The sequence below is a fragment of the Typopeltis vanoorti genome, chromosome 16 (genome assembly GCF_054136105.1).
Source record: "Typopeltis vanoorti isolate ZY-2024b chromosome 16, IOZ_Tvanoo_1.0, whole genome shotgun sequence".
Taxonomy (NCBI): Eukaryota; Metazoa; Arthropoda; class Arachnida; order Uropygi; family Thelyphonidae; genus Typopeltis; species Typopeltis vanoorti.
This window is the reverse complement of record NC_143564.1, coordinates 35,765,659-35,787,864: the sequence shown is the minus strand read 5'-3', so window position 1 is coordinate 35,787,864 and position 22,206 is coordinate 35,765,659. Positions and strand designations below refer to the sequence as shown.

Here is a 22,206-nt window from a genome sequence, read left to right as displayed (position 1 = left end):
AGATTTGGAATTTGTGTGTACGTGGGCAGAAAAGAGGTAGTTATTCAATGAGGCCAAGCAGACCTCAGGTGTGTGTGTGTGTGTGTGCGCGCGCACGCACGCACAAAACAGGAGGCGACTTTTTTATGTCCGTGCACAAATGCCAGGAGCATCAGGAGTAAAAAGATTGAATTTATTGCCTTGGTGAATATGGCATTTCCCTAATGCCAAGATTGTTGGCATTAGGGAAACCTGACTCTCAGGATCAGATAGTAGTAATGAATGTAAAAGGCATAGTATTTTAAGGAAGGGTACTACTAATGATATCAGATGATCTGGGTCCAGTTTGGGTAGACTCACATGAAAGCAATGATAATAATAATAATGTTCTGTGTGGTAATGAGTTTGGGCTATCTGGTGTGAAATGGAGGCTAATAGAATGAAATATATGGTGGATATTGCTACAGATTCTGACAGTTCAGTTGTTTGGGATAATGAAATGAATCTCCAAATTACCCTGATGGGTACTAAATAATCATCATTGTAGGTGTGACTTAAATTATCCAAACATTGATTGGGTTCTAGAGAAAATTCATGATAAGAATGAAGGAGAATTTTTTGAGTTGTTGCAGTGTTCCAATTAGGACAGGGTTACATTCTGAACTACAGAACTGGAAATTATGAAAATCTCAGGAGAACACTATGTTAGTTCTCATGGTATCAGTTATCGAATGAGAAGGATATGAGCAGTGCATGGGAAGCTTTGAAAAGATGCTTAAATTATGCATTATCTGAATGTTTCCTTAGAATCAAGTAAAAGATTCATTAGAAAAATGATGACATAGAAGGAACATTAGAAGAATGAGAGGAGATGAAATATATAAAGCACAGCTCATAAGGGTTGCAAGTATTATACAGAAAACTAAGTTGGAGTGTGAAAAGAAGTTGACTGTGTAGGCTAAAGACAACTGAGAAGAATTTTATAAGACTATTACACTTTTTTTATCTAATCTTTGTCAAGTAGCTTTATTTTATCCTCCTACATTTGGAAAACTTTTATCAGATCATTAAAAATCAAAGAAATGAACTTTCATAACAATTACGTCATGAGCCATAACAAATAAATCACGTTAACGAGACACGCACAGTACCAATTTTTGTATGAATTAGAACCATCAGTTATAACCTAGTCTGTAACCTTCATTTTAGCTTACTAGTTTGTATTCCCTGAGGATGCCAATAGAAAAAGATTGGCAAAACAATAAAGCTACTTGGCAAAGATTAGATAAAAAAAGTGTAATAGTCTTATGAATAATTGTCAAGAAAAAATTCAACATAATGAGAAGAATTTTATTGTCATGTTGCAAGTAAAAGAAAAAATTAATATGGAAGAAAAAGTTTATTGAATGAAGTGTACCTTTGTGTCAGAAGCAGATGTGATTGCATCACTTTGCAAAGATCTACCATCCTGGTATATGTAACATGCTGCACTGTGCTACCTACATTGAATGAAGAAATAGAGGTGTATGAGGAGGTTCAAGAGCTTTTGCATAACCTGGATTTGGTAATATGGACAGACAGAATATCAGCTCTTGTATCAAAGGAACATTCAGCTGAATTGACTAGTCCCTTGACATGTTTGCATAATTTGTCGCAGCACAGGAAAGATCCCATAAGAATGGAAAGAATATATCATAGACCTCTTGTACAAGGATGGTGTAAAAACTGATATGTCCATCACTATCTCTGGAGTGATCCTGAAATAGATAAGTTGGTAAAAACTCACATATAGAGATGGGTTGACAACTATACTTTGCAGAAAACAGCATGAGCTAAGGTCATGCTGTTCTCTGCAAAATGGCCTAACTGTGGTCATTTCTAATCAGTTTGCTCACATTTTATAATAATATTCTGGTAGAGTTGGATTAAGGGAATGGATGCACCATGATACTGTTGGACTTTGTTGAAGCATGTGATACAATACCACATGAAAGGCTATTGCATAAACTGGAAAATATGGCAAAATCTGAACTATTGACTTGGGTCAATATCTATCTGAAAGTGGTGTATGGGAAGGATGTGAATCTGCAAGATTTAAGGTGACCAGTGGTGAACCCTAGGGGTCAGTTCTTGGTCCATTGTTATTCAATCTTTACATTTAACATATAGCTGTTTGCTGATTGGTTGATTAGGAGTTTATTGGTATAAGGACAGCAGAGATCATACTGTTCCAAGCATACTCTAACCATGCCAAACATGCTCTAACTGTGGTTAGAGCAATACTCGGCATAATAATGTACAACAATAAAGATATAAATTAGTAAATAACATGCTATCTACAAAAACAAATTTTAAAAAAAGTTTATTAAATCAAAGTAGTATCCAGATATAAATAGCATTTATAATTAAATGTATTTGTATAAATTTATTATTTTTAAGAAATGAAAAACTTCATGCAGTTTATCTGAGTCTGATAATATATGCCTGAGTGTATATGGCTCAGCCAGTATAGTAAAAAATTCCATCCTTTCTCAGGTGAAGTGGTGTAACTCCACCAGAACATGACAAATGGTGAGACAGGAGTTGCATTGTTCACACAGAGGTGGGTCATCAGCCCTCGGTAAGTAAAGGAATGTTCAGGATGTTTGTATAATGTCTCAGCTCAGGAATGATCCCTAGGAATGGAAAGAATATATCGTAGACATATAGTACAAGGTGGCGAGTTAGATTAATGGGATGGATGCACCATGATTAGTGGAGAAAAAGATCAATCTATTAATCATTCATCTAGTATGAATGATTTTAAGAGATAGTATGACAGCTCGTGTGGATAATGTATGGCTCCCCCCTCAGTGAGTTCATGACTCTCCTAGAAGTCTCTGATGAATTTTCTAGGTTGATTAGTGGCTGGTTGAGCTGGTTATGTTTCTGTTATCCTTTCTCATTTTTGCATATTTGTAAAACTTATAGGCTTACTCTTAGCAATTTTAGCTAACTGTAATTCATATTTGGCTTTACAGTTTTTACTTAGCCCTTTAGATATTGTTAACTATTGCTATTTCATATTTTACAACTGATTTATGAGATCCATATTCTTTTCATTTTTCTTACTGTGCTTTTCTTACTTGCATAGGCTATACTGGATGTTCTTTATTGTTACTCATCTTTATCTCTTAGTGTTATTTGAATCAAATGGTGTCCCCCCCCCCCCCCAGTTAATATGGTTTAATTTTCTTATCATAACCTGAAGGTAGTTGCTTGAAATTTCACTTTTGATGACTCTTTCTCTCCTTATTTTTAATTCTCATGCCAGAGTTTCATCACATATGAACTCAATTACTTTGGCCATAATTCCTCAGATGTTAATAAATCAATGATCACATTTTTCCTGCTCTGTTCAAATATATGTTGCTTCAGATAAGTACTACAAAGTTTCTCTAAAAACTTGCTGTTAACTGTTTTATTCTCTGTTAGTATTTCTCTGTAGCAAAATTCTACACTAATAATGTTTTGCTTTTCCCTGTCTCTGTAACCAGCCTACAGTATTATCTCTGGTTCTTAATGTATCACTGTATACAGTGATACATTCACACTCTCAACTGTACTGTTTCCAAGCATATTAAATGCCACACTGTCTGTGAATCTTTTTTCAGAATCAGAATTTATCAAAGACTATGAAGCTGTCATTATGCATAGACAGTATCTTTCCTGATTTGCAGTAACAAATTCCTTCATCTTTTACTCTTCTGACACCATTTTGAATCCTTATATAATTCTGTATGAAAGACTTCATTCTTGTTAAGCCAATCTTCAGAAACCTCTTAAAATATGCAGTTTGATTTCATTATTTAATAATTTAAACCAGAAGCTTATTTAAAATTTTTATGCTTTAGTAGGTAATAATTGTATAACATTCAAAATACCCTTGAAATTCATGTGATATCATATGATCTGTTATATAATGTGACATGCTGAGTCTGTAAATTTTACTATACATAGTATATTTTTGTTTTAATTTTTTACAAGAGTTTCATTTTTAACAAAGTTTCATATGAATATAGACGTGGCTGTGGACTTCATATCATTTGCCTCATTATCCATAATGTGCAGCACACTTCCTGTCAGATATGCATATTTGGATGTGTATATTTAATAATACAGTTCGTGAAAAATATGTGACTTCTTCAGAATTAGCAAATTTAACATCTTTCTAAGTCTATCCCTTAACTGATGAAACCTCAGTATAGGTTGAAACTGTTCTGGAGTCACTCTTTCCATAATGCTTAGCAATATACACATCTGAAAGGAGGTGTGATGTTCATTATGGGTTACTGAGGCAATTGAAGTGATGTCAGCTGCATCCACAAGTATCCTAGTCTTAAAGATACTTCAAAATTTTTTTTTTTATATGTAGGTAGATTTTTTCACTTGGTTAGACTATAATAAATTTAGTTTAATCCTTTATCTAAGTGTAAGCAAACAAAGTTTGCGCCTGAAGTATCTTCAGGACTGAGGCAACTCATGGTAAAGGTGGACCAAGCGTTCATCACTCCTTGTCTTAGTATCTCCCATAATGCAAAGCACATCTCCTTGTGGACATGTATAATGCTATGCATTAAGGGAAGGACCACTACCCAGACCGGTTTTGACTTTTATTGAGATCTCGTCAGTGGGAGCCAGACCCAGAGGTGGAAGCAATGGAGAAGTTATATTTACCTATATGAGTTGCCAAAAGGTGTCTCACCTTATTATTAAATTACTCTGGATTTAGAGAAAGATGTAGGAATTTTTTTTCCACTTGGTTAGACTATGATAAATTTAGTTTAATCCTTTATCTAAGTGTAAGCAAACAGAGTTTGTTCCTGAAGTATCTTCAGGACTGAGGCAACTCGTGGTAAAGGTGGACCAAGCTTTCATCACTCCTTGTCTTAGTATCTCCCATAATGCAAAGCACATCTCCTTGTGGACATGTATAATGCTATGCATTAAGGGAAGGACCACTACCCAGACTGTTTTAGACCTTTATTGAGGTCTCGTCAGTGGGAGCCAGACCCAGAGGTGGCTCCCACTATAAGACTATAATAAACTAAATTTATTATAGTCTAACCAAGTGGGAAAAAACTTCCTACATCTTTCTCTAAATCCAGAGTAATTTAATAATAAGGTGAGACACCTTTTGGCAACTCGTATAGGTAAATATACGAGTTGCCTTGGTATCACCACCTCTGGTTCTGGCTCCCACTGACGAGACCTCAATAGAAGTCGAAACCGGTCTGGGTAGTGGTCTTTCGCTTAATGCATAGCATTATACATGTCCACAAGGAGATGTGCTTTGTATTATGGGAGATACTAAGACAAGCAGTGATGAGAGCTTGGTCCACCTTTACCACAAGTTGCCTCAGTCCTGAAGATACTTCAAACGCAAACTTTGTTTGCTTACACTTGGATAAGGATTAATTTACTTATGCATAAGCAAACTTAGTTTGCTTATGCTTAAGTAAATGATTAAAACAAGAATACAACTTGTCTGGTATAATTTACTTTGTAGAAAATATGCAGCAATAGTTGTAGAAGAACTTTCTTCAACTTGCTTTATCTGTCACCACTAAACCAAGTAATTTCTAAAATACTGATCTCACAAATTAATATAAGTCATAGCTATGTGTGGTCTAGCCTGTGTAGTTAGCTTCCATTTCTCTAATATTAAATTCCTAGCTATCAGACCTAGGCAGTGAATTAATGAAACTAATCTTTATTTTATTTTATTTTTTTAACTTTTTTTGATTTAGCTGCTTCTCTGAAGGTGGAGAGGAAACACCTGTCTATTCTTTTTAAACTACAAATTAGCATTACCTCTTCCTATATCTAGAAATGTCTTTTTAATAATGTACATCTAAACTCCAAATATTTTCACACTTCAGGATCACTTATTCTGTCTTAGATTTGTTTTGGCTAGAATTTCGTATGTCTAGACTAGCATTCCATGGCTGTCATTAAGGTTTCCACAAGAGATTGTGATTTAAGAAAAAATAAACATTATATAAATAATATAACACACACACACACACACACACACACACACACATTGTATAATATGTAAATAAATAAACATACAGATATAATTTTTATGCAAGGGTTTCCTGGGATCTGAAAATTATTTCAAGGGCTCTTCCAGGGTAAAAAATGTTGAGAAAGGCTGGTCTAGACCATTTTTTAATGTTTTCAATTTGTTTCCATTTTATTCGTTGGTAATTTATTGTGGTAAGTCAACATTTGATCATTTATATTTGTATTTTATTTGTTTGAATCTATACCTGAATTTACCTGACAATGCTAATTGCTGTTAATTCAGAATTACAAAGCTAACTTGTTTTAAACTGAGATCAATCAGACATAAATGAAGCGAAAAGCCTTTTAAAACATCTATTTATTTATTTAGCATATGGCATAATAAAAAAAAAAGACGCATGACATCAAAATGTATAAATACATATTTGAACAGACAATAAAAATGAGACAGGTAGTGTACATGTACAAATAACAGGTAAAAAAGTCACTAAAATTTCAAGTCTAGTTCAGCTAGCCGTTCAAGAGCTGAAGGATCTACCTTAAAAAAAGTCTCTCAGGTCACCAGGGTAGCCTCTTCTGCTGCAGTCCTCCACAATGTGCCAGATGGGTTTGGTTTATGGCCTCCCCCCACAGTCACATTGGAGTGTAGGTAATCTTCTCCACTTGTGTAAGCTCTCTGCCAGATACCATGTCCTGTGCATATCCTTGTTAAGCTTTTCCATAGATGATGTCGAAGCTCAATCTCTTTTGGATTTTGGTTAGGAAGGTTATACTTGTTTAAGTCTGGTGGCGATTTTTCTTTCCAAGTTTCTAGCCATTTTGAATTAACATTGAAATCGCTATTTACTAGTTCTTCAGCAAGTATTAGTGGAGGCCGTCAGGATTTAAGGTGATTTATATTTATATGTGGGAGGTCTTCATGTATTGGTAACATGGGATTGCTGTTTATTTTTTTGTACTCTTTTAAGAGAGCATCTTGTCTGCACAGGTTTAGTGGTGCGATGTTGCTCAAAGTTGGAAGCCAGTAAAGAGAAGTGGATTTAACATAGCCTGTTATTGTCTTCATCACTGCATTTATTTGCATGTCTATTTTCTTGATATGAGGACTGTTTAGTCATACTGGTGAACAATATGCTGCTGCAGAGTAGAGTAGAGCATCACAATGTAGTAGCAGAAGAACCCCATGTAGAACCACACAGTTTTTGTATGATGTTATTATGGGTTCTGATTTTTATAGAGATATTTTCCAGATGTCTTTCGAAAGATAGTGTTCTATCCAAGATAACACCCAGATATTTAGGGAAATCTTGGTGCAAGAGCTTTGTGTTGTTAAAGCTGACTTGAAGTTTCCTATTTGCCAATTTGGCATTTAAGTGAAAAGAGCTAACCTCAGTCTTATTGAGGTTTGGTGTTAGTCTCCATTCATGAAAGTATTCCCTGATGGTTTTAAGGTCATTTCTGAGAATATCTTCAGTTACTTCAATGTTCTTATGTTGGGTGGTGAGGGCTATATCATTAGCATATGCAAATTTTCTTGACCTAGTAATTTCCTTGATGGATTGGCATGGTATGACTTGTATCAGCTTATATAGCAACCCCTCTTTCCATACCCGTGTCATATGCGGCAATAAGGTCAACAAACACAACAGAAGTTTTTAAAACATCTGATGCAACTTGCATTTACCTTGAGTCATTTGTTTTCCTCAACTTCTAAAAGTGTGCCTTTCCTTCTTTTATAATTTTTTTTATATTATTATTTCAAAGGAGATTAATATAGTTTGCAGTTCATAATTTATTCACATAACATAAACATTTAAATATATGATTAATGTTTTAAGTGAATTAATTTATTTTCAGGAAGGAGAATTGCTGCAGTATATTGATAATGAAGAGGTATGTTAATTTTATATCTTGACCTACATTTATAGCTTATATCTTTTATTAACTTATAATTCTAATGTTATATATAATCTGCCATCCAAACCAACCTTACTCTGAAAATGAGACAGGGCCCATATAAAAGAAAGATGAAAAATAAATCTGAAGTGCGGAAATGAAATTCCTTAAAAATATATTACTCTTGATTTATGGTGTGTAGGACCATAAATCAAATGATAAAATTCTACAATTCCATAATATTAAGCCAATGAACTGCTAAGTAATTAAATATAAACAAATATAGTAAACCTAAATCAAACGAATAAGTCGTTTGCCAAAATCTGTGTGTGTGTGTGTGTACACTGGTGTCCAAAAGCTAACATGAACTACATTTTTATCTGCATATGAAAATATTTTTTTGATTACAGCCAAATATGGACATAAATTTATTTTCAGTATACTAATAAATTATATTACTCAAAAAATGTGGTGTGGTATAAATTTCGTACAAATTAAATTGCAAGACATGTGACAAGTAGGTGGAGCTTTTGGAAATTTGTAGCTCCAAACGCTACAAATTTTCTAAGAACATAGTTAAGGAATTCATGTACAGTGAAAACTATGCTGAGAGACATTTCATTTGGAATATTTGGAAAGACTTGGACTTGATTCCCATTGAAGATGCGAGAAACCTTTATCTGGTCTCTTTTGACTGAAGATGAGTTAGTCGGTCTCACATGGAAATAGAGGGTTTTTTCACCCAGAAACTCGGGATTTTTGTTCTCCAGAACAGGCAAACCAGCCCCGTGAACACATACATCTCCAGTCACAAAATCCCCCCCGCAACACCAGACCCTGCAGCAAGCCAGTTGGGATTTCCTACAGTCACATAATCATAGTGGACCCTGCATCAAGTGGGAAAAAAGTGCTATAAAGAGGAAGGAGAAGATTTCAATTTCAGCTAACTTTTCATCTTCCCATTTCTGATGGCTTTTTATACTTCATATATATGAGGTAGAAAGAGCCATCAGAAACCTGATAGATTATGATTGCATGTTTTCTGGATATTTTCTGTCATTATTCTATCATCTCTAACTTTGTTTCATAATTTTCAAAGTAAATTAATTTGTTTTTCTACTTTTAATGCATAGCTTACATTTTTACAACTTTCTCTGTATTCTATAGGAACATATGCGTATTTACTAACAAGTAACTTTCTGTATTATATCTTTTAAGGAATGTTGCTTTAACTCGTATATCCATCATGGAGTTTTTATTTTTCTATCTGTACTGACAATTTCCAATATGTGTCTTTTGCTGAATTAACTGTGTTTTTTTTTTAGAGTTTAACACTTATTCTTTAAGGCTTGTTTCCTCTTTTAAAAATCTTTCATGTATTTTTTTTCTCTAGTAATTCCATTATTCCAATATATGTAGATTTGAGTATCCATTTCCTATTTGAGAGTTGTTCAGCTTTTATTCTTTTGAAAACTTTAGTATGGATTTTTCTTTTCAGTGGGATACTCATTTTGAGCCTGATCAATATACTAAGTAATGATCCTTTTTCAGATCCGATGTACATTTTATATTGGTACCAGTCTGTCAACAACTATATAATAATAATGAAACTTGTTTTGTGTGTGTTCTCTTTGTGTGAATTTTTACATATTTTTATGTTGAAATATGTGTCATTATATTAGTCGTTGTGCTGAGCATAAATCTAGTATGTACTTAATGTTACTTTTAACCTTTTTCTTTTCTCCAGATTTGCTCAAAACATTTCTTACTCTGCTATTTAGGTCTTCATCAAGAACCAGTTTTTCCTTTTTTTTAAATGTCATCTACTGTCTCTATTGACTCTAAATTCCTCTAACTTTTCCCTTGCTAGAAACATCTATAGGACCATAGGCACAAAAATAATTTCATTATCCAATTTGAAATTGGCCCAAAATTCTCTTCCATTCAGGCAGTTTAATTTCATCTTGAAAGTTTTTTTTTACTTGGAATAAAGATGTCAAGAAATTATATTCTTGTGTTGAATTTTTTCTTGACTATTATTTATAAGACTATTACATTTTTTTTTATATAATGTTCGTCAAGTAGCTTTATTTTATTAAACAAGAATCAAGGTCTAACCTTACCAGAAATTTGGAAAGCTTTAATCAGATCATTAAACATCAAAGAAATGAACTTTCATAACAATTGCATCATGAGCCATAACGAATAAATCACGTTCCCGAGACACGTGCATTGCCTTGTTCAATACTAATTTTTTGTATGAATTAGAACCATCAGTTATAACCTAGTCTGTTACCTTCATATAGCTTACTTGTTTGTATTCCCTGAAGATGCCGATAGAAAAAAAATTTGCGAAACATGTAGGACAATAAAATAAAGCTACTTGACGAACATTATATAAAAAAAGTGTAATAGTCTTATAGATGTTATTTCGTTCAGTTTTGAGAACATGCCACCCATTGTTGTAATCGGTTGCAGGCAATTTTTATGACCCATCATAAACAGCGGTATTCCCTTTTCCAAATGTTGAAAGGTTTCGATGTGTGAAAATTAACGATACACAGATGTTATTAGGCTTTCTTGGTCTGAGCTTTTCGACATATTCACGAATATTATTCTCCTCAGAATATTTCTACTATAAAATATTTATTAATGAAAAATGCTTAGAAAACTAAAATGACAAATTCCAGAACTTCTTGCAGAACAACTATTCACCTTCCGCGGAACACTAGTGTTCTGCAGAACATAGTTTGAGAAACCCTGATCTACACATCTACTTGATATAACCTGGAATAAATGTCTGATATGCTCTCTAAGCAGTGCAAGCCATAAATGATAAAGATATACATGTCTAATGAACTAGTCACCCATTATGTATCAGTAGTTATCTTCCGATCCTTACATTAAAGTGTGCATACTTTTTGTTTCAGCTTCCTCCACTTTTAGTTGATTTACTGGAAAGATCTCAGGTAAGGTATATAAATGATGTATATTTATTTTGTTTATGAGCAATATTTTTTATGTATGTATCATTTGGTAGTACCAACAGAGTTGTATGTATGGTTCAAAATCATGACTTGATATGAAATGCAAATAGATAATCAGAATTCACTGTAATGTAGGTGTGGGGTATCTGGAGTGAAGACTTCCTTCTTCTCTTTAAGAAAAAGTGTACAGCTTACCTGAAAGACTATACACTGATTTATCACTGTCTGGAGGTTTCCAGCTCTACTTATTTCGGTGTATTTTAGTAAACTAAGAAAAGATTAAGTCATTAGTTTAATTATGAAGACCATATACTGTAGAACAAGTAAAGCATTGCAATTGTTTAGACACATTTTTAGTGAAGATAACAAATTAAATATGGAAATAAACTATGGAATATGTAAAGCTGGTATGGTGAGGAGTGAAGCGAATAAATTTATATGGAATAAGAGAGAAATTAGTCAAAACACAATTTTAATTTGCAGATCTAAGAACTCGGTTAAAAGTAAAATAGTTGATCAAAGACTGGATACTACAGATTACATTCATTGTGTAGAATTATGGAGACCAACACCCATTTAAGTGCAATTATTACTTAAAACTAAGGTAAACTAATACTGAACATTTTGATCCTTATACCAAGGTCGTCATCATTATACATATACTATATTGATGTACTCAGGAATACATACACACACACACACACGTGTGTGTGTGTGTGCAAAATTAGCAAAAGTTCTAAGAAAATACAATATCAGAACCTTGTTCACTCCACTTCCAAAGATCCGTTCCTTAATTAGCCACCCAAAACCTTGTCATTATCAACTCAAATACCCTGGTGTATATAAAATATTATGTGACTGCGATATTCCTTATTTCGGGCAGACAGACAAATCTGTCGAAATGCGTATGGAAGAACACATGAGAGACATTACTTACAAGAGACAGCGAGCGAGTGCATTATCAAGTCATATCCTTTTCTTGGCTAATCCTAATGATGATAACCAAAGTCACAAAGTCTGCTGGGAAAAATCTACTAACATCTTCCGTTGCAGTGACGAAATAGAGAGAAAAATTGTGGAATCTAGAGAAATCATCTTCAATCCTGTTCATCTAAATAACAACTTAAGCTACAACCTCCCAGATAGTCATTCAGCTGTAATCATGTACTGGCGTTCACGTGATGCAGCAAACACGCACTCTCCCAACAATGCAACAAACAAAAGAACAGCTTCAAATACAACTACAACGTTTTCATGCTAATTATGTATAAAGACTGTCTGTGTTGTTCATAGTCTTTTAACCCTCAATGTTTAGTGTTTTTTCTTTTATAATGTCGCCTGAAGAAGGCTGTTACAGGCCGAAACGAGTAGTGTGTTTATATTAAAACCTCAAAGCTGTATAACTGAGAGGAGACCTCCACATAGCCTTTAAAGGAATGCGGAGAACCGACCAGGGCTTCTGACCTAATGTCCAATCCTCACCTTCTCGTGGTGCACCCTGTTGGGTATCTACTTTGATACTGAACGAACGAGGATGGGCTGGCAATTTGGGATTTAGCCGACCAAATTGTATTCTTATTGGTTAAACCAAAATAAAAAATGATGGTACAACATGACAAAATTTCATGCCGGCTGGGGCGTCGCCCGGTTAAACAAGGCCCCCGTTGTTTTCGCCAGGGAACCAGGGCGAACAGCGAAAAGTCAGCTACTGGAACAAATCTGAAAACAAACCCAAACTCAACATCACCAGAGTTAAAGATCGGTACTATCAACGTAAGAAGCCTGAATGGCAAAGAAATGGAGCTAGCTGAGGAATTAGATAAGTACCAGATCGACATAATAGGGGTGACTGAAACAAGTATTCAACACAAAATACGAGGCTAATCTTCTTGAATGGCAGTCAGTCTCAAGTAGAGTAATGTGGGCAAATATGAGAATGGGGAACTGGACAATGAGACTTATTTGTGCCTATGGTCCCACAGAAGGTTCTACTAAGGTAGAAGTGGAGGAATTTTTTGAGGCTTTAGAAAAAGCAACTAACATAATGAAAAAGGAAAAGTTGGTCCTTGTTGGGGATCTAAATAGTAGAGTAGGAAATGATTGTGAGACATACAAAAATATTTTGGGAAAATTTGGAGAAAAGAGCAAAGCTAATAATAATGGCAAATATCTGTTGGATTTCTGCTCAGGACATGGACTGGTTATTATTAACACCATGTTCCAACATAAAAATGTGCACAAATTCACATGGAGAGAAGAGGCTAGGAATAAGAAAAGTCTCATTGACTATGTTATTGTTGATAGTGATGTTTTCTCCCTGGTGCAGGACACCAGAGTGTACAGAGGATTTGAAATTGGAAGTGATCACTATTTAGTCCTGAGCAGGATAAAATTGAATTTCATATTGAAAAGAATAACATGTAAGAAAGTTTTAAAGCGAATAAAAGTTGAGCAGCTCTCAGATGTGAACTGTAGACTAAAATACAGAAATATTATTGAAAAGAAAATGAAAGAGTTTGAGAACAGGAATCAAACCTTGGAGATTCAGTGGCAAACTCTGAAGGAAACATTGATTGATTCTGCCAGAGAGGCATGTGGTGAGGTTGTGTGCAAGGATAAAAAAATTAGAACTCCCTGGTGGACACAGGAAGTCAAAGAGGCAGTGAAGGAAAAGAAGAAAGCATATCAAAAGTTCCTGGCAAATAAGTCAGCTTTTACTTTTACTTTTACAGAGACAAATGTAAGAAAGCTAAACAGTGTGTAAAACTAGCTAAACAAAAGTCATGGGAGGACTTTGGCAAGAATATAGAAAATAAATATCAAGAAGGTGGCAAAATATTCTGGAGGTTGTTGAAGAAGCTTAGGAATGGAGGAAAGAGTGGTGTAAAAGGAATTAGAGATGATAAAGGTGAAATGAAAACAGGAGAAAAAGATATCCTGGAAGTATGGAGTAATTACTTTGAAAAACTGCTAAATGAAACAAGCAGTGATGACAGCACAGTGGTAAAAAAACACTGACCAGGCATGCAGTCAGGAATACATATCCATACTTGAAGTAGAAAAAGCCATCAAAGGCTTGAAATGTGGAAAGGCGGCAGGAGTAGATGATATTCGACCAGAAATGCTGAAGTATGGTGGTATAAGAGTCTTACAGTGGCTGCACTGCATAGTTCAGAAAGCCTGGACAGAGGGACGAATTCCCGATGATTGGAGTAGAGCTCTCATAGTACCCATATATAAAAAGGGAAGTAAAACTGAATGTGAGAATTACAGAGGTATTTCTCTACTGAGTGTTCCTGGCAAGATCTATGCAAGTATACTTGAGAAACGGTTGAGAAAAATTGTGGAAGAAAAGCTTGGTGAAGAACAAGCTGGATTCAGGCCAAATAGAGGCTGTCAGGATCAGATCTTCACTTTACGACAAATAGTCGAGAAAGCATGGGAATATAACAAAGATCTGTATTTAAGTTTTGTCGATTTGGAAAAGGCATATGACAAGGTGCCAAGAGAGAAGCTATTCAATACGCTGCAGTTATATGGTGTCAATGGGGCATTATATCAAGCAATACTTAGTCTTTATTTGAGTTGCAAGTCAGCAGTTAGAATTGAAGGAAGTACAGGAAGATGGTTTAATGTTAAATCTGGTGTGAGACAAGGATGTACATTATCCCCTCTGTTATTCATTATCTATATGGATCACATTATGAAGGAATGTGGTATTCAACCTGATATCAAAATTGGAGATGTTAATGTCAGCTCTTTGCTTTATGCGGATGATGTTATACTTCTAAATAAATCCGCTACAAGTCTGCAAGATTCTCTGACTAAATTGAATAGCTGTTGTAATAGATATGGTATGAAGGTCAGCAATAAAAAGACAAAGACAATGAAAATAGGCAGAATCATTGAAAATGTCAACTGTGTTGTGAATGGAGAACCTGTGGAACAAGTAAAACATTTCAGCTACTTAGGCACAATTTTTACTGAAGATGGTAAACTAAATATAGAAATAGACAACAGAATCAGCAAAGCTGGTATCGTGGGAAGTCAATTGAATAAATTCATATGGAATAAGAAAGAAATTAGTCGGAACACTAAATTAGCTGTATACAAGACTGTGTTCAAACCAATTTTAACTTATGGATCTGAGAGCTGGGTCAGAAGTAAAACACTTGACCAAAGACTAGAGACCGCAGATATGAGAGTCCTGAGAAAGATTAGAGGCGTGAACAGATGGCATCAATGGCAATATCATATTAAAAATGAGGATATTAGGAAAGAACTTGACATTGTGAGCATCCAGGAATGCGTTAGCAGAGCTAATCTCAGATGGTATGGTCACTTAAATAGAATGGGAGAGGAAAGATTAGCAAAACAAGTGTTCTCTGCCAGGTTGGCAGGAAAACGACCCAGAGGAAGACCAAGATATAGGTGGATTGATACGGTACAAAGTGCCTTAGACGATAGAAATATAAGATCTGATAATGTTGGAGTCTTGACAAGTAACAGACTGATTTGGAGGAAAATTGTGGATAGGAAGTTAGTAATGATGTAATTTTTTTCATGTAGTACTGTCATATCCTGTACACCCCTTGAGGGTACATGACAGGAATTTGATGATGATGATGATGATGATGATACTTAAATCTCGATTCTAGTCATTTAATTCTTCATAAAACTATGTATGTTAACCGAGTCAATGATCATTCTGTCATATATATATATATATATATATGTATGTATGTATGTATGTATGTATGTATGTATGTTACGGTTAAAGTGATAAATCTGGTTATTATTAATAATTACCGGTTAAAGTGAATAATTTACGAGAATTAATCGCTTTAACCGGTCAAAGTGAATAATTCCTAGAGGAGGCTGGTAAATGTAATAAAAAGATGTTTATAGGTTTTATATATACGTAGGTTAGTTTAGGTTAGGTTAGTTTATAATGAAAAAATTAAGTATGGTAATTCTTTTGCACTCAATGAAATCAGAAATCATTAAAAACTAACATAACCGATAAAGGTTAGGTTAGATTAGTTTATAAAGAAGAAAGAAAGGAAAGTACTTCTTTTGCACTCAATGAAATCAGAAATCATTATAAACTAACTTAACCTTTATCGGTTAGATTAGTTTATAATGATTTCTGATTTCGTTGAGTGCAAACGAACTACTTTCCTTACTTTTTTCAGTATAAACTAACCTTGCCTAATCTAACCTGTATCAGTTATGTTAAGTTAGTTTATAATGATTTCTGATTTCATTGAGTGCAAAAGAAGTACTTTTCTTACTTTTTTTTTATTATAAACTAATCTTTCCTAACCTGTATTGGTTAGGTTAGTTTATAATGATTTCTGATTTCATTGAGTGCAAACGAAGTTATTTCCTTACTTTTCTGATTTCATTGAGTGCAAATGAAATACTTTCCTTACTTTTTTTCATTATAAACTAACCTAACCTGTATCGGTTAGGTTAGTTTATAATGATTTCTGATTTCGTTCAGTGCAAGCGAAGTACTTTCATTATAAACTAACCTTGCCTAATCTAACCTGTATCAGTTATGTTAGGTTAGTTTATAATGATTTCTGATTTTATTGAGTGCAAAAGAAGTACTTTCTTACTTTTTTTTTATTATAAACTAACCTAACCTAACCTGTATCGGTTAGGTTAGTTTATAATGATTTCTGATTTCATTCAGTGCAAACGAAATACTTTTTCCTTACTTCTTTCATTATAAACTAACCTAAACTAATCTGTTATAATTTCTATTGAGAATAAAAACCTATATATAAAATCTATAAACATGTTTTTATTACATTTACCAGATTCCTCTAGGAATTATTCACTTTAACCGGTTAAAGTAATCAATTCTAATTATTCACTTTAACTGGTAATTATTAATAATAACAGGATTTATCACTTTAACCGTAACATATATACGAGGGCTGTTCAGTAAGTAATAAGACTAATTTTATGGTCACGAAACAGCTCATCACAATATTAATTTCTGTGGAATAAAAAAATGTTGCTGTCTGTATTAACAAAAGAGGTTGATAGATGGCGTATACTGGCTGATATGCCAGAGTGTCACGTGACTAAACGCAAGCTTGTTTCGGCGCGCCTACGAGCCGTGAACAGTCGTCGAAATGGAAGCGTCCTTGGAACCGCATTATGTGATTAAATTTTGTGTGTGTTTGCAAAAATCGGCATTGGACACTTTTAACATGATACGCAAAGCTTTTCACGATGAAGCAATGTCGAGGGCAAGTGTTTTTCGCTGGCATAAAACTTTTAAAGAAGGAAGGAAGGCAGAATGTGGAAGATCTTGAACGTGAGGGAAGACCTTCAATGTCCATCACAGATACAATGATCAACACAGCAGCGATTGTCATCAAGGAGGATCTCAGAATTACAGTATGCTAGCTGCATGTTGTCCTGAATATTTCTGTCGAAAGTGTTCACTCAATCATGGCTGAACATTTGGAACTGAAACGTGTTTGCGCCCGATGGATTCCCAAACGCTTGACACCAGAGCAAATGCAGCATCAAGTGGATGTGTGCACAGAATGGAAAGAAAGACTGGAACAAGAAGGCGACAACTTTGGTATTTCAACTATGGTAACATTGATTGGAAGGAGGAGAGGACACATGTGAGAAAGGAAATGGATTTTATTCAATTATTAAGGGATAACTATCTGAGACAGCATGTAATTGAAAATACTAGGGGTATGAGAGTGCTTGACCTGGTAATAGCATCTCACAATTTGACTGTAATGAATATGACCCTGTTGCCACCTATTGGTGAGAGTGATCATAAGGTCTTGACCTGGGAGGTGGCTAAAGGTGTGGAATTTTTGATTAAGACAGGGTATATGTGGAATTACCGTGCTGGCAAGTTTGACAAGCTCAAGAGATTGCTTGGATCAGTGCCATGTCATGTACAACTGCAAGGGCTGGACGTTGATAGAGCATGGGAAGTGGTCAAGGAGCATTTACAGGAGGTTATGGCTGATTGTATACCTAGGGTCTGAATAGTAAAACAAGTAGGTGTTAAATGGATGAATAACACCATTAAGCTTGAGCTGCAAAAAAAGAAACAACTGTGGAGGGAATTTAAAGAAAGGGGTGACCTGCAGGCACACGAACGGTATAAAGTGCAGGCCAGAAGTGTAACGAGTGTGGTAAAAACAGCAAAAGCCGATTATGAAAGGAACCTAGCTATGCAAGCAAAAGAGAATCCCAAACAGTTCTTTCAATATGCTGCAAGCAAGAAAAAAACTGTACATGGCAAAATGATTTTAAGGAATGACGATGGTAAGGAGGTCACTGAACCAGTCGATATAGTGGAGTTACTGAGTGCGCACTTTGCAAAAGTATATCATCCAGGTGGTGACATTGAAAAAATGAAGGAACCATTAGTTTATACGGGAATTGTGATGAATGAAGTGGAGGTGAATCGTCTATTACAGAACCTTAATGTGAATATATCTGTGGGATTGGATGGTATACCGGCACGGGTCTTGCATGAAGTGGCTAAGGAATTATCAGTGCCCTTGACCATGTTGTTTAATCTGAGTCTCGGGTCTGGTTTAGTCCCGAAGGCGTGGAAAGAGGGGAAAATAGTTTCACTGCATAAAGGAGGATCCAAGACTATGGTGGCAAATTACCGACCGATCAGCATATCAGGAGTCGTTGTCAAGGTCTTGGAGAAAGTAGTCAAGGGAAAAATACAGGAATGGATTGATGAAAATGAGATACTGTACAGGGGACAGCATGGCTTTGTGAAGAGTAGATCATGCCTCAGTAACTTGCTCAAGTTTTATAACAAGGTGACGGCAGAACTGGATAAGGGAAATGCGTTTACAGTGATACTGCTGGACCTGGCAAAAGTTTGACAGGATACCACATGGAATTCTAATCCGTGAACTACAACATATGGGAATGGATATAGGGTTGGTGAGATGGATAGGTGGGTGGTTGATGGAGAGATATCAAAGAGTAGTTTATTCAGGAGTAGAGTCCAAAAGATGGCCTGTGACTAGTGGTATGCCGCAGGGTTCTGTTCTTGGACCACTGCTGTTTAATCTGTTCATTAACGATATAGGGAAGGATCTAAGTGGAATAGTTCATTTGTTCGCTGATGATGCAAAGTTGGGTAGGGCGATAGTGAATGCAGAAGATGTCAAAGTCTTGCAGGATGACTTAGATAGATTGGAGTTCTGGGCTAAGGAGAATGGATGTCAATTTAATGTGACAAAATGTAAGGTTATGCATTTTGGGGTGAAAAGATTGGCAGCAGTATACCACATTGGTGGAACTGTACTCCAAGAGATTGATGAGGCCAGGGACTTGGGAGTGTTGGTGGAAATAGAGATGTTTAGGGGGCACATTGCAAAAGTAGCTAAATCAGCTCATCAACTCACTTGGTTGTTGAAAAATACCTTGACGAGCAGAGACAAGCAAGTTATTGTACCTCTGTACCGAGCTCTGATAAGATCTCATCTCGACTACTGTGCCCAGATTTGGTCACCTCGGTTCCTTCTTGATGGGGAGGAGGTGGAGAGTATCCATAGGCGAGTGACTAAGATGATAGCAGGTCTATGGAATGAACCATATGAGAACAGGTTGAAGATTTGTGGGTTGCAGAAACTAGTTGATAGGCGGAAAAGGGGAGATATGATTGAGACATTCAAATTGCTGAAAGGATTCTATAGGATTAATTCAGAGGATATTTTTGGGATCAGGACTGGTGGTGGGAGAACTAGGGGACACCTATGGAAGCTGAGCAAGAGTGTGGTTAGCAGGGGTGTTAGAGCTGGGTTCTTTACTTTTAGAGTGGTAAATGAGTGGAATAAGCTGCCAGTCTGTTGTGGGTGCTATGACAGTGAGCGAGTTCAAGGCAAGGTATGATAGATACTGTGAGAATGTCGAATAGTTGTGTGGACATGTTTAGGGCCTCCCGCAATGGGTCTAGGGACTCCCTGGAGTAGCCCGAAATAATAATAATAATAATAACTTCTTAAAACGCATCATTACAGCAGATGAAGCTTGGTTGTATCACTATGACCCTACAATGAAACAATAAAGCAGTGAATGGAAGCATCCGTCTTCGCCTACCCCCAAGAAAGCAAAAACTGTAAAATCGGCTGGTAAAGTTATGACCATAATGTGTTTTGACTACGAAGGCATTGTTTACCAACATGCTGTAGAACCCAGGAATACTGTAAATGGCTCATACTATGTGGATGTTTTACGGACAATGATACAGCACATCAAAAGAAAGCGTCCATTGCTGAAGAATGGCTTCTTATTGCACCACGATAATGCAAGGCCACATATTGCTGGTGGTGTAGTGGACGTTTTGCAGAAGAACAACATAGATATCCTACCACACCCTCCATACAGTCCTGATCTCGCACCGTGCGATTTCTGGCTGTTTCCTCAGCTCAAGAAACCACTAAGAGGCCGCCATTTCGAAAGCAACAAAGCATGTGTAAAAGCTGCAGAGGCGGTTTTGAAAGAACTCTCAAAAAACGGACTTTCACATGTGTTTAAGAAGTGGACGCAACGTTAGGTCAAATGCATTGCGTGTCACGGTAGTTACTTCGAAAAAGACCATGTAAACGATGATGATTAAAGGTAATCTGTTTTCTGTATAAATATAGTCTTATAACTTATTGAACAGCCTCCGTATATACACACTGGGACATAAGCTACATCACAATACACTTAAGTAAGCAGTGGTATGATTGCTCTGTCAACAATTAACCCTAACCTGACCTCTGGTGAGGAAAAGAAGCTGAAGTGCAAAATAATAATAAATAAATTAGAAGAGCAAAATAATAAAAAAAAAACATTAAAAAAAAAAGAAATATGGCCATCTTTGTTCATGCACTTTGCTCTAGTTATCTCCCCCACCAGCAAACTTTTATATGGAAAATTTTGAGAAACGAGCCTTGGACTGAATGGTTTGGAATGATAAGAAACTCAAATGTCGATGATATATTTGCTATTTGGTCACATGGTTGCCAATCTTTAAACACTTTGTAAGTCACCTAAACCTACAACACAGACATGTCCAAATCCATTGAGATTGAAAACAGTCATATTCCTTTTTTTCTAAACATGCTTGTCACATGTCTTGTGTAAAGTTAAAACTTCAGTCCTGTCATAGCTGTGCTATTCGTTTAACAGGTAATGTTCAAATTAGCTTGCATCATTTGGTTAACATTATTCATTTCTGTTATGGACCAAGCGATCTAATATAAATGTTTTCCCTAATTTTACAAGTTTTCCAGTCCTATATATTTGCTATTTCACTATGCCACATACTTGAAAACTAAGTTTTAATTTTTTTTTTAATATTTAAATATATTAACAATGTGTGTGTGTGTGTATGTGTGAAAACTTAACAAAAAAATTATATTAAAACTATAGTGACTTTTCTGCTCACTCACTCTCACACAGACACATTCAAATTCTTAAAACATTGTGTCATATCTATTCTGACATTAATTGCAAAGTGTCTGCAAAGGCAGAATTTTTGCATATTTCTAGATCTATATATTTGCTATTTCATTATGCTACATAAATGAGTAGTTTCGTGCAAGCTCCAGATAAGATAAGTATCATTTTCAGTTATCGATACAAATTACTTAATATTGTGTAGTTTTGTTTTATTTGCCTTTATCGATACAAATTACTTAATATTGTGTAGTTTTGTTTTATTTGCCTTGCGTATTTTAGTGCGTCTATTTTTGGTGTGTTATAACGTTTAATTTGACAAAACACGTTACGGATAAATATGGCACCTGTGCGTAGGAAAATGGTGGCCAGTAATGAAGGTTCGCCATCGTTATCAAAGAACGGTAGCATAAAAGAAATGAGTCAGTGTACTAGCTGTGAAATGTACGCTTTGCGGAGTGCGGTCGGAGTGTGGTTAGATGATGATAAAGGATTGAATGTGTGTAGAAAATGTAGGGAGAATGCGGAATTGAAGCGTATTTCGGATCGTGAGTGTGATATTTTTGTCAACCTTCAAAATGAAGGAAATAGGGATATGACAAGAAACGGTAAAGTTGTACATGAAAATTGTGAGAGTGTGAATGATAGTATAAATGGTTTCTCAGAGAACAAAAAAGATGAGATAGATACATTGAGTGAGATCGCGTTGTTGAATAATGCGATAGAAAGAGCAAAACAGCAGCTAGAGTGCATGAACAAAAGTAGACTGAATGAACCAACCAATAATAAAAGGTATGACAGGAAAAAT

At 35.4% G+C, this 22,206-nt stretch overlaps 1 protein-coding gene across 7 annotated transcripts in view; it reads left to right on the top strand.

Annotated features, from left to right (window-relative positions):
• The window catches only part of Spt20 (transcription factor Spt20 homolog), a 444,696-nt gene that overhangs the window by 79,891 nt on the left and 342,599 nt on the right, over positions 1–22,206 (top strand). For all 7 annotated transcript variants that reach the window (XM_090405995.1, XM_090405992.1, XM_090405994.1 and 4 more), the window contains exons 6-7: positions 7,906–7,941; positions 10,875–10,913. In XM_090405995.1, the coding sequence (XP_090262121.1) occupies positions 7,906–7,941; positions 10,875–10,913 (75 nt within the window). The remainder of the gene's footprint in view (positions 1–7,905; positions 7,942–10,874; positions 10,914–22,206) is intronic.